Source organism: Pimephales promelas, chromosome 2, assembly GCF_988280905.1.
Source record: "Pimephales promelas chromosome 2, fPimPro1.hap1.1, whole genome shotgun sequence".
In the NCBI taxonomy this organism is placed as follows: Eukaryota; Metazoa; Chordata; class Actinopteri; order Cypriniformes; family Leuciscidae; genus Pimephales; species Pimephales promelas.
In genome coordinates, this window is record NC_142770.1 from 19,121,896 (window position 1) to 19,142,638 (window position 20,743).

General features: G+C 36.7%; 3 protein-coding genes across 4 annotated transcripts; 2 read left to right on the forward strand and 1 right to left on the reverse strand.

Annotated features, from left to right (window-relative positions):
• Window positions 1-288: 288 nt before the first annotated feature.
• Window positions 289-5,209, reverse strand: dynlt2b (dynein light chain Tctex-type 2B). 2 transcript variants are annotated; one of them, XM_089117627.1, is made up of 5 exons: window positions 5,053-5,209; window positions 4,737-4,870; window positions 3,219-3,288; window positions 611-674; window positions 289-548 (listed from the first exon to the last, which is right to left on the reverse strand). In XM_089117627.1, the coding sequence occupies exons 1-5, from the start codon at window positions 5,100-5,102 to the stop codon at window positions 465-467; spliced, it is 402 nt and encodes a 133-aa protein (XP_088973753.1). In that variant the 5' UTR covers window positions 5,103-5,209; the 3' UTR covers window positions 289-464. The 2 variants fall into 2 exon arrangements, with proteins under 2 accessions (XP_088973753.1, XP_039545785.1); XM_039689851.2 differs by having other exon boundaries at window positions 289-526; window positions 5,053-5,168.
• An 827-nt stretch (window positions 5,210-6,036) lies between these two features.
• On the forward strand, window positions 6,037-14,779 carry LOC120491860 (uncharacterized). Its single transcript, XM_039689849.2, has 5 exons — window positions 6,037-6,295; window positions 8,987-9,307; window positions 9,484-9,651; window positions 10,864-10,907; window positions 11,022-14,779. The coding sequence occupies exons 1-5, from the start codon at window positions 6,232-6,234 to the stop codon at window positions 11,238-11,240; spliced, it is 816 nt and encodes a 271-aa protein (XP_039545783.2). The 5' UTR covers window positions 6,037-6,231; the 3' UTR covers window positions 11,241-14,779.
• Window positions 14,780-18,560: 3,781 nt separating this feature from the next.
• On the forward strand, window positions 18,561-20,081 carry LOC120491861 (receptor-transporting protein 3). The gene is made up of 2 exons (XM_039689850.2): window positions 18,561-18,796; window positions 19,500-20,081. The coding sequence occupies exons 1-2, from the start codon at window positions 18,651-18,653 to the stop codon at window positions 19,840-19,842; spliced, it is 489 nt and encodes a 162-aa protein (XP_039545784.2). The 5' UTR covers window positions 18,561-18,650; the 3' UTR covers window positions 19,843-20,081.
• Window positions 20,082-20,743: the final 662 nt, after the last annotated feature.

The window sequence follows — 20,743 nt, forward strand, 5'->3', positions numbered from 1 at the left end:
AATATATCTGCAATCTGAGTGCCCCCTCTCAGTGTTTGTTGGTAAGAGTATGATCTGTATCTGTTTATTTTCACACCCGTGGGGTTTCTCTGCTTGTCCATCACTGTCAGTTCAACAATCACACTGACTGATTTTTAAACACACACAGCGGCAAAACAAAAAAATTACCATTTGCAAGATGAAACTGGGTCATCTGACTCTTGTAACTTCCATAAACAATCAGTAGGGGGAACCTTTCACATTTAACCAATTTATGTAGATATTTTTCATTAAGACGGCATTCAGGAATGGAATTATGTGTCTTTAATGTATAAGAAACAGACTGCATTGCATGTCAAAATCTGCTGTAATATTAACATTTTCGGCATATCATACAGAGGTATTCAAACAAACAAACATGAATGCGATTGATATTAAAAACTGAATTTCAATAAAGATCACAAAAATAAGCCCTCTACAAAATCTCAATCTTCTGTCTTCAGTAATAATACACACCAAATGCGGCGGCCACACAGAACAAGCTGTCCTATCAGAAAAATAAAGATAAACTAAGAGTTAAAAAAGTAATTTTAATGCAAAGTCAGTACAGTAAAAGTAATTCCTCACTCACGTTCAAATATATATCTTGAGCACAGCTGTCAGTGTCTGCATCCCAGAAGCAGCGTGCAGCCATCCTATCAAAATATATTTAGTGAAAAATATTGACTTATTCTACAACCAACACTTGAATTGTATCTAAAAAATTACTAAATTTCAATATGCTATAATATGTATAGTATATACAACTATGTAAATGACAACACTGCACTTTTTCCGTTGATGATAATGGATGATCTATTCAGTCCCTCCAGGATTTCGCGATGTCGCGATCGCAACTATTAACGCAACTTCAACAAATCCACGTGAATTCAGTGCGCCTTGCAATTTTGAAAAATCACCGCAACTTTTCTGCAACTTTGAGGAATCATCGCGCCGCGGTCTCCTGCAAAGCGTCGTCATACGTCAGGAAACTCACTTGTTTTGTTCAGAAGACGCAGCAGATGTGGACTGCCAACGTCTCACATTTAGGCTACCTACAAAAATAACAGAAAAGGCCAATGTTGCCAACTTAGTCTTTGTCGCTATATTTAGTGATATAAAAAAGCGACTAGAGACAAATCTAGCGGCTTTTTGGACAAACCTCAGTAACCAAATGTTGCCAGCAAGATCCTTCGAGCGCGAGGTTTGCTTTCTCCCTGCCGTCACACCTCTCTCTGCGTCCCTGTTCAGTGAACGGCTGCAGTAGAGGAGCAGCACGGCAGCTGACAGACGCGAATGAGCAGTGTTGTTTCCACGGACTTATCACTTATCTGCTTCTCTTTTGTTTTATATTTAAAGAATTGAGTTTGACCATTTTATTTTCCTTTCTTTTCTTGTGTTTATCACTTGTAATAGGCTACTCACTATCACAGTGCATTAGTTCACCCAGTTCCCGAACTCTCTCAATTCAGAAAATTTTACACATAAAAAATAGCTAGCCGACTCGTTCTATTGTCTGACAAAAAAAATTAAGCTTTATTGGATATGCGGCTATATTATATTATATTAGCTATATTAAAATACATTATCAAACATTTGGTTTTTCCACCATTTAACTTTAGTGGCTATTCCTAAAACTGTATTTTGCACTTTATTAGTATTGGCATCTTTCAACATAAATGCTGCTTAATGTTTGTGAGGTTCTGCACATTGACTTTTTTGCAGGTGCAGATCTTGTTTAAAAAAAAAAAGAGGAAGCTTAGTTTGTTAGGTTTTGCTGTGTATTTAAATCGTTTGTTTTGCCTTTACTGTTACTAATGGTTAGTTAGTTTGTTCGTGTGTTACAAAGTGTGTGACTTTGTCTCTTAAGTCAATTCTGGACTACAATAGAGCAGATGCAGATGATGAACAGTGTTTTCTGTGGGACATAATAAGTCCCTTTGGGGTGGACTTTGGACTTTTCTCTCTTAGTAAACCTATAACATGCACAAAAAATATAACACAATAAAGGAAAGGGGAAAAGCCAAAAAGCATAATACGGCCATTTTAAGTAAAAATCGATATATCTTTGCCGTTTTAACCTATAAAAACATGCAGAAGAACATCGCAACTTTTATCGCAACATTTTTAAAAAGCGGCCGCAACATCAGGCATTTTAGGCCGCAACAATCACAAAAAAGGCCCGTGAAATCCTAGAGGGTCTGATCTATAAAGTACAGTTTGTAAACATCTGGGATAAGGCCTTATTGAATTATTTTACAATTAGATCTGCAAATACTTTAAACACTGGGTTTCAGATGCCCTGCGATATTAGCTTCATAACATGAGACCACAGTGAGTCAGATTATACCTTACTCGATGTGGGTGTCCTAGAAAGATCAGTATTCTCAGTAGAAACCTCATCTAAGTGGCAAACACCCCAAAGGTCACAGCTAAACATCTGAGGACATGTTTTGCATGTGATAATGTCTGTGGTTGTGGGTCTATGCCGTAAGAAGAATGCAGAGCAAGTGCTCGGGTTTGCTAAAGACCATCCTGTTTTCACAATTCATTCATTTTTCTAGGAAGTATTACGCTGCCTTCACACTGGCAGTTTAAATCAGCTCCGTAATACGCAATACGTTCCCAACGGACGTCGTACTACACAGTGAAAAGCGTCGGACGCGGGTAGAACAAAAATGGCGGAGAGATTAAAGTTTGATTCTGTCAGTTCTGTATGATCTCTCTCTGATGAGGGTTATGCTGCGTGAGGAAAGTTGCTGAGGACGTTGACATGTCAGGTCGGCTAAAAAATGTGATATAGTGGTCAATAGTTCAATGTCTACCTTCTAATTGCCCTTATAAACGTTAGAAAGTCATGAAAATAAAAAATGACATGACAACTTATCGTTATAAAATCATTATTTATTTTATTAAAAGTTAATAATTCAGGTTTGTTTATCAGTACCATAGCAACGGTCAACTTCCGCTGGAATTGTCGGATAGGAACCGTCCGTAGCTTTTCGCAGGAGTTCAAATTTTTGAACGTATCCGGATGACCAACGGACACGATTTTCTTCGCACCGCACTCGGTCGGACCCGTTTCAGACCCATTCGCATGCGGTCTGCGAATCTCCATAGGAAATGAATGACTTCCGGTCGTTTCGCAGCCGCATCGGAGCTGATTTCAACTGCCAGTGTGAAGGCGGCGTTACACTTACTTGACTCCCTCTCCACGCTGCTCTCCAACAACCACCTGCACAATGAGCTTGTATCTGTCAAAGCCCACATCTGAAAAGAGCACAAATATCATCACTTTATGCTTATAATATACTCTAAGTATCAAAATAATTCAACATTTCTAGCCAAAAACATACTTCAGCTAAAAAAAAAATTCTAAAAAAAATGAGAAAAAAGGTTTCCACGTCATTCAATTGTATTTCTATATTTATTAATAGGTTTTGTAAATTGACTGATGGAATCCTGAGGCAGTGGATAGTTAATAAATGCACAAACAATATGAATTCTTGAATGATTTATAATAGTCCTTTACGACTGTTGCTTGCCAGACTGTGCGATCATGATCCCGTTGTAAGCCACGTCACACTTTAGGATCTCAGTTTTTTCAATAATGTCAGACTACGACAGTCAAGATGCGTTGAAAATGGACGAACGGACGAAAACTCAATCCGTGACACTTTCAGTAAATGTGAGCTGCATTTACATACAGGATTGAAATTGTGGCTAGCATAAAAAAACAATCTCTAATGTTAATATTGGTCATGGCTTTTCTTTAAAAAAAATGGGGAAAAAAATGAAACTGTGTGTAGATGTCACACTAATTGCGTCATCAGGTTATGCGCTTCTGGTTTCTGGTTTGATGGCTGTCGAAGGAGAAGCAAAACTGCAGGACTGTCCCTCAATTTTCTGAAACTGCCAGAATTTCATCAGAGGTCAAATCTGCAGGCAATGGCCATTAATCAGCTGTTGGTGAACATGTCAAACTAGCATCAAACTACAGATTCTAGACCATGGGAATCTTTTAGGCTAAAATCGTACAGTGTGAACCCGGCTTTAATCACAGTATACGCCATATTTCACAAATGAAAACAAAGCTATTTTTCAGGATAGAAGCACTGTAATGTTTTTAATGCTGCTGTCAACTGTGCAAACTCAATATTGGCATTGTTTTCTTTTTTTAACAAAAATCCTGGTGCCAATTAAAACTCTGGAAAACAGGTATTGTGAATGTTGAAATTGTAAAAAACAGCTAACAGGGAACAGTCTCAAGAAGTTTGGCTAACATTTTGGCATAGTTCTCTCAAAGTTATGAACAAACAATATTCCATTAACGTCAGTTTGTTCAGAGCGATATTTAATCATGTTCACAAAACGTTGGTTGAACGTGTTTTATTTTATTTTTTTAAGGTTGCTATTTGCTTCAGAATGATCAGAGAACATTCAAAAGTAACGTTTTATTTTTGGTGAAATTATTATTTTTGGTGACGTTTTTGAGCGTTCAGTATGCAGAAATCTAGCTTAATTGCAACGTTAGCGAAACGTTCATAGAATATATTTTTGTTAACTGTGATCTGAGTATTGATTCATTTAATTCGCGAAAAAATATCAACCCGTTTTTAAACACAATAAACGCCCTTTTCCCCTTATTTTCGACCTAAATTCCTCAAGCACTGCAATGAAGTAAAGTTACTGTGTCCCTGTCAGAAAGAACAGCTTACCTTTCAGCTTGTTTTTAATAGAGTCTGCTAAAGATCTGGATAATGTGGGAACCTCGTCTGGATTATACTGCACTCCATACAGCTGTTCCCTGAGGATTTCTCTGATGCACTCTTTGGCCACCCCTGCCTTGAACCTACGACAGGAAAAACGAACGAAAAAAAATGTATTTGGATCAGGTTTAGCAAATTAATACTCCATAAATGCGGTTTAGTTCTGTGCGTGTCCAGTTTTAATTCATGTTACGCTTAGCTAGCAGCCATTTAAACCGGCTAAGTTTAGTTTTAAGCGTTGAAAAGGAACAGCAGTTCATCTTACTTGTCTTTATAATTCGGTCTAATGAGATACGTGTTGGCTCCGGCATCCATGAGTGAAAAAACTCCAGCTACACCGTGTACTTTTGGTGTGCAGCCGTCCTTTCGCTTTACCGTCGTTGTTATAACAACTCGGTTTCATCCGGGGAACGGTCTGACGTCATGACGTCACGAATGCACGGATGCGTTCGGTCCAAAACCTAACATGCGTACGTCATGGCTGGAAACGTGCTCGGCGTGTTCGACAGAGCCATACATTCGTGTTGTCTTGATTTCTGGAAAAACAAAACTATCCTACGTTAATTCATATTGAACGTGGAAGACATAATAGCCTACGTTAAACACAATAAACCACACATTAGCTAAGGAAGGGTCACATTTTGGATGCCATAGACCATCAAAATAGTGAGGTCGACCCTCATCCTGAAATTTAAAAGGCTGCTATATGTTGTATAATAATGTGTAAATACATGAAATATATTTAAAAAAATATGTATAAAGTAATATTCAGTTTGTATTATTCTTTTATTCTAATCAAATGTAGCCCTATTTATTTTGTATATTACTTATGTATGTAAAACTAATTGTCGCTGTCGAGCGGAAACCTTGCTTCTCCAAAAACGCAACTTAGGAAATTAACAGAAATAACCCAGTATTTTTTTTAATAATTAAACTGTGCCGTCAAAGTAGTCCACCAACTTTAGGTTTGGGTTGTTTGAACAAACCAAAATTTGTTTGTGCATGAATACACACACACACACACACACACACACACACACACACACACACACACACACACACTTCCTCTGTGGGATTGTGAAACTCAAGGTGGTCTCTCGGTGGTGGTCTTGTGGTGACAATGTGTGAGCAATAAGATCAAATGATTTGACAAAACTGTAGGATCCAAAATCACATCACAAATATGTAACAGACCACATTTAAAAACCCTCGCTGTTGCATTAGCAATTTCTTTAGATTTGTTTAATTGCCTCATGCTATTGGTTTATAGAGAACTGAAAGTGAATGAAAGGAAGAGGAAAAAAAGGCTGAATGCGATGACTGTACCTCCCACTGAAACAGGAGGTTTTCTTATAAACAGAATGTTAGTGCTAGCATAAATCAGCAGAAACGGGAAGGCGTCTACATCTCTGGTGGCTGCCACTTGCTCTCTTCCATCTGCAGCATGAAGTGTGACCTCAAGAAGAAACTCTTACTTGTATCGTTCATGTTGTACTTGATTCTTAGCGGTGAGTAAAAGAGGTCACGATCATTTTTTGGGGGGTTGTTTTTCCTGTCTGTTGAGTTCGCTGTTTTATACAGCATTTTCACTTCAGCTTTGCAAACATGTTTCCTACATTAAGGCACTATAAAACCAATGAAATTTGAACATTTTTGTACACTCAAGTTGGTGAAAACTATCCATTAAATCTATCCATTTAATTGCATAAATATCATATATATAGTCAAACAGTATTTGATATACAGTACAAGCGTGCTTGAAATGTTTTCTTAAAAAGTAAATGCCACTTGATTTGATATTTCAAATTTTCAAATAATGTCCTTTTTTTGTTCACTGTACTGGTAATTACATAAAAGGTTTTGTAGTATTGTACAAAAAAAGAGAGAAACGAAGTACCGAAAAATTTCCTTTGACTCATGGAAAATGTGAGAAACCAAACCAGAGATCTGCAAAACAACCTTTTGAAGAGTTTCAGACCTTTATTGTACCGTCATGTTGATAATGAGATAACTCTGCTTTATTTAACATGAAAAGAAACATCATGACACAGACTTGCTTTTACTATGATGTAGGGCAAAAGGGTTAATGTCTCATTTGATAACATTAGTAGGCATGACATGAACTAGCAATATTTTTTACAGCATTTATTAACCTTTGTTAATGCAAATCTTCGCATTCATGTTCAGATACAACTTTTGATCTTTAAAAATGTATTCGGAAATGTTGAGATCAACTTAGATTTATGAATGCTGATGAAGTGGAGATGCTTGATTATGGCAAAAATCATAATCACGATTATTTTGGTTAACATTAAAAACGCGATTATTTTCACATGATTTTTGGTGCACGATAAAACGTCTTATTTCACGATATGAGAAAAAAACATCTGATACATTTTTAGTAGGGCTGTCAAACGATTAATCGCATCCAAAATAAAAGTTTGTGCTTACATAATATATGTGGGTGCACTGTGTATAATTATATATATATATACACACATATGCTTTTATATATTTAAGAAATAATGTCATGTATTTACTGTATGTACATTTGTTTATAATTTATATTATATATAAATATAAATATTTTATATATAAATAATATTTTTTTCCCTAAATGTACATGCATGTGTGTGTGTATATATATATATATATATATATATATAATTATACACAGTGCACCCACAAATAATATGTAAACACAAACTTTTATTTTGGATGCGATTAATCGCGATTAATCGTTTGACAGCCCTAATTTTTATATATATAATTTTTATATAGTTATAAGTGAAATTTCAGCAATCGGTACTTCACTTTTTTTCAACTAATGAGCGTAAAAGGTCGTCAAAACCGAAGACGGGTCAACAGTCAGCAATACAATAAGAACAAAAAACTAATTACAAACTAAACAGACAAAACAAATATATCTGAAGCATATTGTTCAGGAAGATGTACAGAACAGTGGCATTCAGATAAGTAATATCCTACAACAAAAATTGAATAAGTCAAATGTAAAATAGCACTGCATTTTCTTACTGTGTAGTTAATCGATTAAGCCTTATTTAAGCTGTACTTGATTTATTTAGTCGAGATTAGTCAATTAATATCCTTTTTGTGTGATTATCAGCAGGTTTATTAGGCTGCTGTCCCTTTAAGACCGAATGCACAAATGCCATATGCTGTTACACAAAAGACACTTAAGATACAATCGACTGTGTTTACGAGAACACTTGTGTATGTGTAGGCTATATTTGACCGCTTAGGCGTGTATCCGAAGGCCACGTATACTTTGCATGTCAGCGTTCGGCTCTCGTCTTTTACAACACTCACTTATTTGGCTGATTTGGATGTTTGAAACAAAGTCCAGGCTTTTAGGGAAGAACGAAAGAGCACGCCCAGACAGTGTCAGAGTTTCGGCCCAGATTGAACCCATGTGTACCAGAAGTGGGCCGGATCTGAGCCGACACTGTGTTGCTGTCTGGGTCGCAGTAAAGAAAAGGAATGTGCGCCGTGGAAAACAAATAGTTATTTTACCTTGAGTATTTTCATAATCGTTGGAAGCCATAAAAAATTCAATGAAAAATCGTTTACGAACAATTGCACACCCCTATGTTAAAGTATTTGTCATTGTTAGATCATGATAACTAATGTTGTTAACAGAGCTGTCAAACGATTAATCGCGATTAATCGCATCCAAAATAAAAGTTTGTGTTTACATAATATATGTGGGTGCACTGTGTATAATTATTTTATGTATATATATATATAAATACGCACACATGCATGTAAATTTAAGAAAAAAAATATTGTTTATATATGAAATATTTATATATAATATAAATTATATATAAGTCTATATACATGAAAATATGTCTTAAATGTATACAAGCATGTGTGTGTATTTATAAATATATATATATATATATATATATATATATATATATAATAATTATACACAGTGCACCCACATATATTATGTAAACACAAACTTTTATTTTGGATGCGATTAATCATGATGAATCGTTTGACAGCCTGTTGTAACTAATGAATGAAACCTTATTGAAAAGTTTTACCATAAATTCATGCTTTGGCTCCAAAAATATATATATTTATTGATTATTGGGGTTAATTGTCCCAATGAGAACCTGCCATTAAGCAGTTAAACATTTTAAAGTGACAGTGTGCTTTTTTTATTTCAGTGGAATCAACGCATACAGTCAATGGGACGTCGGAAGAAAACATCACGGTTAAATTCACTTTTCTAGATTCTGTTGACAGCAGTTTTCCCAATCTGTACAAAAATGACAACAGGAAAGGAAGTTGTAGACAAACGTCCTCTTTTTGCTCAGAAAGATTTGTACTCAGTGATGTGAAAAACAGTACTGTCACACTACACATCACAAATCTCTCACTGGAAGATGAAGGACTGTACCAAATTGCGGTACTTCCTGATAAACAAAACCCTCTTAAAGAGAGCAACAAAATCTATATTACAGTCAAATTATGGAATAAAACAACAGGTGGGTTTTCTTCTTAAAACCTCAATTTTGTATTATTTTTGTTCAGTGAAATACTATAACTATAAAATATATAACATTATGTGCTGTTGCCATTGGGTCTGTATTTTTAGATAATTGTAATGAAAGTTTTTATTCATAATAACTAGCCGTTTATAAAGATGTGCTTTTCCTTTCAGAAACTGTCCTCACACCTCCGCCTGAAGGCGTAGTGACGACGACTCCTAAACAGGAGACATCGGAACAAAAATCATTCATAATTTTCTTCTCTGCATCACTCATAATATTTATATGTATATTTGTGGGCATATTGTGCTGGTTTTACATGACCAATCCAAGAAAAACAGGTAATGTATGCTAGTATTAATATTTGATACTAATAGGTTTATTTTATTATTCTATAAAACAGCTGCTTTAAGAGTTGGATATAGGCTGATTTTAACAATTAAATGTTTGAAAGATTTCAAAGTTGGAACAGACAATTCATGTTTTAAGTGCATTGTGCCATCTCATGCTAAATTCATAACTTCTGGTGTGCATTTTAAAAAAATGTGGGTCTGTTTTAGAAAGAAACTAATTATTTTATTCCACATGGACACATGAAAATGATCAAAAGCGAGAGTAAAGACAGTTTTAATACTACACAAGATTTATATTTCAAATAAATGCTGTTCTTTTGAACTTTCTATTTATCAAAGAATCCAGAAAACATAATCAGAAATTTTTCTTAAGCTTCAAATCCTCATATTAGCATGATTTCTAAAGGATACACTTTCTGCTGAAAAGCGCTATACAAATAAATTTGAATTGAATTGATGTGACACTGAAGACTGGAGCAGTGGTACTGAAAATTCAGCTTTGGTCGCAGAAAAAAAATACATTTTACAATATATTAACATAGAAAGCAGTTATTTTAAATTAAAATACTTATTTATTTTACAATATTACTATTTTTACTGTATTTTACTGTTTTTTTATCAAATAAATACAGCCTTGGTGAAACTTCTTTCTAAAACATTTTATAAAATATTATGGATCAAGACTTTTGAATAGTATTTTGGGACATAATTGCACATTCAGCAATTGCGCTAATAAAAGCATTGATGATAACAGGGTTGAGGTTTTACAGATCGAGATCATCCATTACTGCTAAATATACAGTAACTTATCCAGAAAGAGTTCACCTCTTTGTTTTTATTTATTTTTGGAATAGTTCATTACTTTAAGACCGAAAATAGATTTAACATAACTTGGGGACACAGCTTTAAATATTAAATTAAAATAAGTATTGGAGATTTCCTATGTTAGCGAGAGATTTATAACACTGGGCTGGGGAAATGCTAAAACCTATCCTATGGCAAAGAAACTGTCATAGTCTTAAACGTCTTTCAGCTTTTTTTATATTAACATTTGCTAAAGTTGACATCAGCTATTAATTAAATAATTGTATATACCGTTAGTGGCCATTTTGTAGCCCATTATAAGATCATGCAGTTAGTTTGCTTGTGGAAATCGTTCAGTGCTAACTGTATGCTAATTGTAAATGCACGGCTTCTCAGACGCAGAAAACCCAGCAGTTCAGAACAACAGAACAACACAACAGGTATGATCTTGACCTCTTTATCTCTCAAAGCTACTCAATAACATTTGGACACTAATTCCATTTCAGCTCTGTTTTCGTCACTCTTTATGTTTTATGGCTTGGGCTTGTTTGCAGGGGCAGTGTGGGAGATCCGGTGCTGTGGTCGTCAGCTGTGTGGAGTATGGGGAGTTAGACTTTCAAAATAGACCTGAAAGAGATGACAGAGTAAAACCTGCCGAGGCGACATCAAAGGCCCAGGACGGAGTGGAATATGCTGCCATCATTTTCCCTCAGCAAAAACAGACACCGAGTGGGCGAATGAGAAATAAACAGCAAGTACCTGCCATTAAGTGATAGACAGAGTGAAATCATAATCATATCACGCATTGTCCACTAAAGTTAGTCTATTTTAACATTTGATCATGTAAACCTAATATATACTATTTGGGAGAAAATCACGAACAGTTTAGGACTCTTTTTGATAATAATTATGATCACAAACTGCCACATCCTCTCATGTTAACTAGTTCAAACTGTTACTGTAAATGTGCCAGAGTTTAACACTGAGTCATAGGTGCTAACCACAGAAGCCCCCATGAGGAAACTTGAGGTACTTGAATATTGTTGTTTAGGATTATGCTACACAGGCTCACTTGAAAACGTGCCTGTGGTGACATTTTTCCAAAATGATATTTCGCAGCTTCTTGCACGCTTCGTCACACTTTCAAGGTGAAATGTCTATTTAGTGGCACTGAAACCGCTCAGTTTTATCTGAAACAGAACGTGAATCTAGCAATGTTTTACTATGTTGGTTGTTACACATATTGCGGCAGTTCTGAAAGAAAATATCCAGTGTGTGGTGCTAAATGTTAATGTGCTATCCCGTTTGAAAATAATGTACCACCTACACTAAATCCTAACCGATACTGTTAACATGAGATACAAATACATTTGCTGAAGCAACCAAGCATCACCCTTACGACTGATGTTACAGACTGTGGTCTTTAGCATCCTTGTAAATGCACCCACCTCCAATGCCAAAAATGTCGGTTCAAATCCCGCTTGGAGCTGTGCAAGTAGATACGGAGGGGTTACAATGGTTCCGTGACCTGGATGGGACTGATGTTTAGGGGGGTGAGTGTAACTGAGGCCAGCTAGCAAGAGCTGTCTGAGTAAACCAGGGGTCACATTGATGCCGTGACCCAGATGGGACTGAGGTGTAGGGGGGTGAGTGTAACTGAGGCCAGCTAGTAACAGCTCTGGGAGTAAACCAGGGGTTAGATTGGTGCCGTGACCCGGGTGAGAGTGAGATTTAGGGGGGTGAGTGTAACTGAGGCCAGCTAGCAAGAGCTGTCTGAGTAAACCAGGGGTTACAGTGGTGCCGTGACCCAGATGGGAGTGAGGTTTAGGGGGGTGAGTGTATCTGAGGCCAGCTAGTAAGAGCTGTGCGAGTAAACCAGGGGTTACATTGGTGCCGTGACCCAGATGGGACTGAGGTTTAGGGGGGTGAGTGTAACAGATGCCAGCTAGTAAGAGCTGTGTGAGTAAACCAGGGGTTAGATTGATGCCATGACCCGAATGGGAGTGAGGTTTAGGGGGGTTGAGTGTAACAGAGGCCAGCTAGCAAGAGCTGTGTGAGTAAACCAGGGGTTACAGTGGTGGTTTCACCTGGATGGGAGTGAGGTTTAGGGGGGTGAGTGTATCTGAGGCCAGCTAGTAAGAGCTGTGCGAGTAAACCAGGGGTTACATTGGTGCCGTGACCCAGATGGGACTGAGGTTTAAGGGGGTGAGTGTATCTGAGGCCAGCTATTAAGAGCTGTGCGAGTAAACCAGGGGTTACATTGGTGCCGTGACCCAGATGGGACTGAGGTTTAGGGGGTGAGTGTAACACATGCCAGCTAGTAAGAGTTGTGCGAGTAAACCAGGGGTTAGATTGGTGCCATGACCCGAATGGGAGTGAGGTTTAGGGGGGTTGAGTGTAACAGAGGCCAGCTAGCAAGAGCTGTGTGAGTAAACCAGGGGTTACAGTGGTGGTTTCACCTGGATGGGAGTGAGGTTTAGGGGGGTGAGTGTAACAGAGGCCAGCTAGCAAGAGCTGTCTGAGTAAACCAGGGGTTACATTGGTGCCGTGACCCGGGTGAGAGTGAGGTTTAGGGAGGTGAGTGTAACGGAGTCCAGCTAGTAAGAGCTGTAAGAGTAAACCAGGAGTTACATTGGCACGGATGGGAGGAAGGTTTGGTTTGGTTGGGTGAGTGAGTGAGTGAGTGTAATGGAGTTCAGCTAGTAAAGAGCTGTGCGAGTAAACATCACTCCCCTGGCCTCAAGAGGTGCACTTGCAACAGACACTAGAGACTGTGGCTTGTTAACCTCCCATGCCAGAAACACCGGTTCAAATCCCATTCAGAGCGGTGCGTTTAGAACAGGAAGGGTTACACTCGCTTCTACAAGTCTTTGAGCTTTTTGTCGTGAGTTTCACGGGACTTGCACCCAGGTGCTTAGCATCAGTAGCTTACCTGTATTAGTACCCGTCCCCGGTGAGCTACTGAGCAAGTTTACTCCCAGCTAACAGGGAACATTCGTAGGTTTCTGTCAAATGTTGTTCCAGTAACTTTAATAGAACGTTTGCTCAAAGTTTTCTTGTCTTTACTAATATTCTCCAAATGTCATCACAAAAAAAATTATTTAACATAGTTTGCTTACTGAATTTTTTTAGTTGGATGTTCGCCGGACTTTTTTTTTTTTTAATGTTACTACTTGTTTTAAATTGTTTGTTTATTTCTGAATGTTCACATTCAAAAGTAACGTTCCCATAATGTTTGCAAAATTATAAAATGAAATGTCACCAAGGGAAAACATTTTTTTTTTTTTAAATGTTTTGGGGATTCAGAAAATATATTTTTATAACTTAATGGGAACATTAGAAAAAAATAACCTATTTTTGTTAGCTGGGCTACATCAGAAAAGCCATATGGATCTGGTTATGTGACGCAAACATCAACATATGTTTGTATATCATCTACTATTGTGAAATAGTTTTGAAGTCATAACATACTAAGTATTATTAGTAGAACTATGAAAATATGATATAATCTACCCCATAATCATTATTTGTATCAACTGGAATAAAAGTTGTCTGTTTGACTTTGTGGTGTTTTACTGCCACTAGTGTTCATTTCAGCAGGAAACTGCAGTGAATTGTCTGTATTGGCACGGTTTTAAAGTTTTGCAAAAATGTATGTAGAGGCACGTTTTTTACACAGAGGCTATGTTGCAACCACAAGCATATTATTGCTCATACTTGCACCATCTGTGGTATACACAGGAATGATACCTCAAACTGTGGGGCTTATAAAGAGAGGTTTATATGTTATTAAATTTATTAGAATAAGACTTACGATTTGATAAAACTGGCCAAAAAATCCCCAGTCATATGCCCTGAGTCATATCAAGACCTGGAAATCATAGTGACTTGAGAGTGTGGTGGCAAGTTTTGCATTGACAAACATCACTTACATTTTCATCAGAAAACATGAAAATTAGTTATGGTTTTGTAATACACCTGCTGTTATTTTCCTACGCCCTACTAAAATGCTTCTGTATTTCCTAACACTATTCATGTTAATGTTATGTGATATAGTTATGTAGTTATGTTAAAAATATAAGTGACTATTTAGTGTAGTTTTGTAAATTTAACATGCTGATTATTGCACTATGTTTGTACTGTAAATATTGTACTTGAATGATTTCTGTAGTACATATGAATGTATTGCCATAAAGTATTGTAATAAGATTTGTAAAAATGCTAAAGGACTTCAAAATATAGGCATGTTTACACAGTCTGTCATTTCTGAATCCTGATTTAAGAACAAAAGAAAAACTGCAGTTGTTCTTTACACAGTCCTGAACGCCTCAGAGCATTTGCTTTTGTTTACTTCTGTCAGAAGGTTCACATAAGCATGGCCACGTAGATAACCATCAGATGTGGCTGTGTGTGTTGGCAGTTGTGAGTAGGAGTGTTTTGATGGAGTCATAAACTGCGTTTTAAACCGAGAGTTGGAGAAAAAGTAGACTTCTTTCTCTCTGAAATTTCTGCGAACAGCCAAACCTAACATTTCAAACCGCAAAACATGCAAACACCTTGAGAAGTGTGACTCTAACCTGCATGTCGAACACTTTCCAGCACCCACACAGGGCTTGTCCTGAATATCTGATGAGAAGAGGCCTATTAAAAAACTGTGGGCCGGTGCACGTTTACAGCAAGGTTACAGCAAAATGTTTTCCTTTTAATCATTAAGATAACCACAGTAGTGCTGGTTAAGCAGTTATCGTAGCCTACTCATGAGGAAACCCTGTATCTCATTTTCCATTGATTGTGCTCATTGAGACAGTTGCATCCTGTGACTGTCATTCAGGCAGGTCAATTTTACACAATGATCATGGCCAAACTACACAGCAGTTTTACCCAAAAACGCATTGATGATATCTATTGTGTTTTAAACAGTCAATCAAATGACCTTCAGCAATTTAAAAAGAAAAAAAAAACACTCATCAGACATATGCCTTTGGTATGAGAGACCCAGGTTCGAATCCACTGTGAGACACCAATGTGTCCCTGAGCAAGACACTTAACCCCTAGTTGCTCCAGAGGCGTGCGACCTCTCACATATATAAAGTAGCAATTGTAAGTCGCTTTAGATAAAAGCGTCAGCTAAATGAATACATGTAAATGTAATGAAAATGTAAAAGACGATGCACCAATAACGGACGACACTCGTCTTATCGTAGAGGTTGAGAAGCATAAAGTTATTTGTTTCATTGAATACTGTATGTCTGCAAGGTAGCCAAGTAGTGCAAGACATTTTTTTTTATCTTTAAAGAAATCAGAAACCTCAGACAGACCTCTTGTCTGAAAGGAAATAACAAAGCTTCCCACTTAGTTTAAAGACGCGTGTCAGCATTCGTCCTCGGGATAACCATCTCATTTCTGGTTGAGTGGTTTTCAGCAGCCACAATCATTAACAATCATTGTAGCCTGCTGTAGAACGTGAAGAGTACCATATCTTGTGTAGCTAGAGCATTTCTGTGCAACTCTTCTATCTGTATAGCTAAGACATTCCTGTGCAGATTCGCATAACACTGTTCTTTGGACTAGGGTTGTAAGGTTTATCACGATATTGATATGTACGATTATCACATTGTGAGCGTTTGCTTATCAACGGTTTGGGGAAAAAAAATAAACCAGATCTCACGCAACGTTCTTCCACTTGACGCTTAGACTCCACCTTTACATGTGTAGAGGAGAAAATGTCTGAGACAGAGGCTGCGAATTGTAATCTCGATCCCCCGCCGAACAAAAGTTGAAATCTGCAGTGTGGAAATACTTTGGGTATTCGAAAATCGAAAGCAGGGTTTTCAGGGGAGATTGATATGCAGTTGAGTCCAGAAATTTGGACTGAGATTGGCTGCGAAAGGAGGCGAATTTGCGAACACCATCCATCCCTGCGGGTATGTTCAATTTATTACTTAAGGCCGTACTACCATACCATACCATAAATCTACACTCACCTAATGGATTATTAGGCACACCTGTTCAATTTCTCTTTAATGCAATTATCTAATAAACCAATCACATGGCAGTTGCTTCAATGCATTTAGGGGTGTGGTCCTCGTCAAGACAATCTCCTGAACTCCAAACTGAGTGTCAGAATGGGAAAGAAAGGTGATTTAAGCAATTTTAAGCGTGGCATGGTTGTTGGTGTCTGAGTATTTCACAATCTGCTCAGTTACTGGGATTTTCACACACAACCATTTCTAGGGTTTACAAAGAATGGTGTGAAAAGGGAAAATCGTCCAGTATGCGGCAGTCCTGTGGGCGAAAATGCCTTGTTGATGCTAGAGGTCAGAGGAGAATGGGCCGACTGATTCAAGCTGATAGAAGAGCAACTTTGACTGAAATAACCACTCGTTACAACCGAGGTATGCAGCAAAGCATTTGTGAAGCCACAACACACACAACCTTGAGGCGGATGGGCTACAACAGCAGAAGAACCCACCGGGTAGCAAAGACATGCTCGAATCTCCCGCGGAAATCCACCAGTACCTCTGGAATTAAACACATTATTACAAGCTTACCGCTTTGAATCGAACTACTGCAAGCAGAGAGTTTTGAACACTGGCTGGTTAAGTATTTTCTCAAATATGTATTTTGGATCATTTTTAACCCAAAAAAAGCTACGGACTGCAGCTTTAAATAATAATTAATAAATCAAGAATAAAAGTAAGTTAAGGTTTTAGCAATTGACTAGACATGTTTGTTCAAATGGGAGATGTGCTTTGTTTTTTCTTTCTTATTTTTTCAAAAGGTAGATTTCAAACAATTATCTCACAATTGCAGTAACACATGGTAAAATTAAATTCTCCCTGATAGTGTGTGGTGTTTTCTATTCGCTCAAAAATTAGCTTAAATGTTCAATTCTCTCTATACCTTTATCAACTGTATAAACAAACTTCAAAATGTATACTTGCACTGATATAGCAAGACTTTTTCTTTTAGTTGTCCTCTTTCATAGACAGCTATTTTCTTCTTGCTCTGTAAATTTGTTACAAATTCTTCATATTTTTCAATCTCGTAATATCTGCAGAAGAGAGAAGTGAATCGCAGTTTCAGTCTTTCTTAGCATGTGATTGGCTGTTCGCTGCTGATGTCACACCTAAACTCCAGATCAAAGCAAGCCTGAGTTGACAGAAAAAGTTGATGATCAGCATCATGGTTCCAACAACGCCTGGTTGGACTGGTTTGGTTTTGTTAACTCGAAACTAATCCTGCCACCCTGTTTGTTCAACTACCATCATGGCACAGGCCCCATATCACCTTAGCAGTTGATGTTGTTTTTGTTTTTTTTTTTGCAATATTGACTAGCTGACTGTGCATTATTTGAAGAGTTCAGATGCAAAAGCCTCTAAATGCCATTTGAAATTTTCTTCTTTAATGATGATTTTTGTCAAACTTGTATATTTAAGTTCAGTAATTTCACTTAAATAACAATTAATAGGTAATTATCAATGCCATTTAAGTGAAATCACTGAACTTAAATATACAAGCTTGATAAAAATGATCATTCTAGAAGAAAATTTCAAATGGCATTTAGAGGCTTTTGCATCTGAACTCTTCATTTCTTACATATTGACATTTGAGACTCTAATACTTGATATCAGATTTCGCCAATTTAAACGAGAAAAGGCCTAAATCAACAGAGAAGAACAAGCACACACCGTGTGTAGGCAACCATGTTGTCCAGTAGATGGAGGCAAAACAATAACAACCATTTCTTTCTGTAACGTTCTTCAAACAGTTGCTTAGCTGTTCATATTAATCAGACAATTTGTTTTCAACTATTTTTATTCTATTTCACAAAAAACTCATAATAAAAATCAAGTATCAAAGTGGTAAAAGCTTTGACTACTGTCTGGTATCTGAAGCTATTTAATATGATGTTATTACTATATTTACATTTAGCCATTATTTCAGGTTAAGTGCATTATAATAGAGTTATGTAATTTTATGGCAAGCCTGTAAAGCACCTAGTTTGAATTTTAAAGCATTGTAAAGCAATGTTTACTTTTGTGTTGCAGAAAACAGATACTTGCTTGATAGTTTCAGTTTCGTTTCTTATGAATTGAGAGACGAGCCATGCCCGTACAGTATATATTCAGTGGTAATAACAAGGTAAGATCATTTCTGCACATCACTGTAAGGACAAAGACATGGCATTAGATCTGTGGGAAAGTTCTTTACAGGAGAAGGCGAGCGAGCTTCATGAGGACACATGGCACATCACAATTACTGACTCTATTGAACCAAACAAACAAGCTCGTGATTGGTTCCAATACATCTCGGGCTCGTTTGCGCGGTAAGTGCTCATCTTTATCACAATCTAATAGTCCAAACATATGTGTTTTATATAGGCTTTATGCTGTATGGGGATGTTTTGATGAGTCGTTTTTATTAAAACCCTTCATGATATTGGAAGAATCTAGCCTGGATCTAGTATAATCTAGTATAAAAATGCACAGTCATACCCTGTTATCAGTTCTATTGCACATACACACATCATGTTCAAGCATGTTACAAACACACACATTAGAATGGTAATGATGAGTTAAACATGTTTTAATATGTATGTATAATGTCTTATAAATGTGTTACGATGCATTATCTTTCCATAAATAACTGTAACCAAATTTAAAACGCATTATAAATAATAATATTTGCATATTCCTTGTTTCATCTAAAACTGTCTGTTTGTTGTGTATTTTAATGCATTATACTGTCTAAAGTCTAGTAATTGTCTAGTATCGTGTATTTTAAGTGTGGTTACAATTATTCATGTGACCATTCAAAATGCTTTTAGAATGCATTAAACAATGTTCCATTCTACAATGTTATAGATTTTTCTCTGTTCAAAATTCACTCTATTTATATATAAACAGTGGTTGTAGCATGAATCAAGTGTGAATCAAACAGCATGTATATATTAAACTAATATGTATATATGTAAAGTATTTGTAATGAATGAAGAAAAAAACTGATCTATTCTCCATTTCAATACGTAGGTTCACGTGTTCTCTTTGTAAAAAAAGCTGGATGTCTAAAAGAGTGCTGGTGGTGTTTCATTTCCACTTGGACACAGCAAAGGAAGAGGGAACCATTAAACTGCGACGCTTCAAACAGAAGTGCAGGAGGTGCAATGAAGCTCGGATGGAGGATCCGAACTTTCCAGTGGAAAACATTGACGTACTGATTGAGAGACTAGTAGAAAAAATCCGCATGAGATGCTACAAAGAAGACCTGGGAGAAAAGAACAGACCCTCAGTGTTCAAAGGCATAGTGAACGGGCCGCATGAAACCGCTCACTGTGAAGCCTGTCGGCTTGGCGTCTGTACTCAGGCCAACTGAGAATGATTTCATCGATCTGCTCAGAATTAATAAATGGTTCATTTTTATTTATTTTCATAATTTGTTTCAGCAAATAATGATGATGTATCCAATGTGGACTAGGCTTTTGCATAGAGTAGGGTTGTCGACTACTAATAAATCCTTGAGAAAATAGCAGTCCATATGATATTTTATTTTATATTATTCTATATTTCCGAAAATATGTGTAATATTGTGCAATAAACACTGAGTCATTGATATCAGAGTGTTTGTGTATCAGTCTGTGCATTAGATATGGATTTTTCACTGATCGTTCACTCAGCCGATTTGTTTAAAAAGACGGTTCATTCAGTCCAGAAAAAAAATCATCTATGTGTTGCTGTTGTGGCTTTGTTTGAAACTAAGTAAGTAAGCTTGTAAATAGTATGGTCAAGACGTCTAAACATCAGTGTCGTGCCATGCATCCCATATAGGCCACAAATCATTTAGTACAAATTAGAGAAATCAGAATGTGCTTTAGGTACTTGTATAGGCCTACATATAACACAATAGAATAGAGAGAAAGACTTAAGTATGTGGACTTTTAAAAAAGTAATATACATTTAAATGTTAAGCAGAAGGCATACGCACAGACTTGCAGTACTGTATATACAACTCTATAAATATGTATTTACATATATAATAGTACATACTTATATGTATAAATAGGTATTATCCAGGTTGGTGTGTTGATTGTGTTGTTTGGCACTTACTTAGTGGAGCCACACCTGTTACTGCAGCAAAATTAAGATGATATATTCATCACTGATGAATTTTGCTCTTTATTAATGGACTAATATTCTTTACAAAGTCTTAATCTTTACTATTTACTGACTATACAAATTCGTTGCCAACCTTGTAGGCCAATGTAAAAAAGCGTGCA

Coding starts and splice junctions, on each gene's coding strand:
- LOC120491860 (XM_039689849.2), top strand. CDS start 6,232: ATGAAGTGTGACCTCAAGAAGAAACTCTTACTTGTATCGTTCATGTTG. Junction 6,296..8,986: donor GTTGTACTTGATTCTTAGCG/GTGAGTAAAAGA, acceptor TTTTTATTTCAG/TGGAATCAACGCATACAGTC. Junction 9,652..10,863: donor GACCAATCCAAGAAAAACAG/GTAATGTATGCT, acceptor ACGGCTTCTCAG/ACGCAGAAAACCCAGCAGTT.
- dynlt2b (XM_089117627.1), bottom strand. CDS start 5,102: ATGGATGCCGGAGCCAACACGTATCTCATTAGACCGAATTATAAAGAC. Junction 4,871..5,052: donor AGACCGAATTATAAAGACAA/GTAAGATGAACT, acceptor TTCCTGTCGTAG/GTTCAAGGCAGGGGTGGCCA. Junction 3,289..4,736: donor TATTAAAAACAAGCTGAAAG/GTAAGCTGTTCT, acceptor TGCTCTTTTCAG/ATGTGGGCTTTGACAGATAC.
- LOC120491861 (XM_039689850.2), top strand. CDS start 18,651: ATGGCATTAGATCTGTGGGAAAGTTCTTTACAGGAGAAGGCGAGCGAG. Junction 18,797..19,499: donor ATCTCGGGCTCGTTTGCGCG/GTAAGTGCTCAT, acceptor TTCAATACGTAG/GTTCACGTGTTCTCTTTGTA.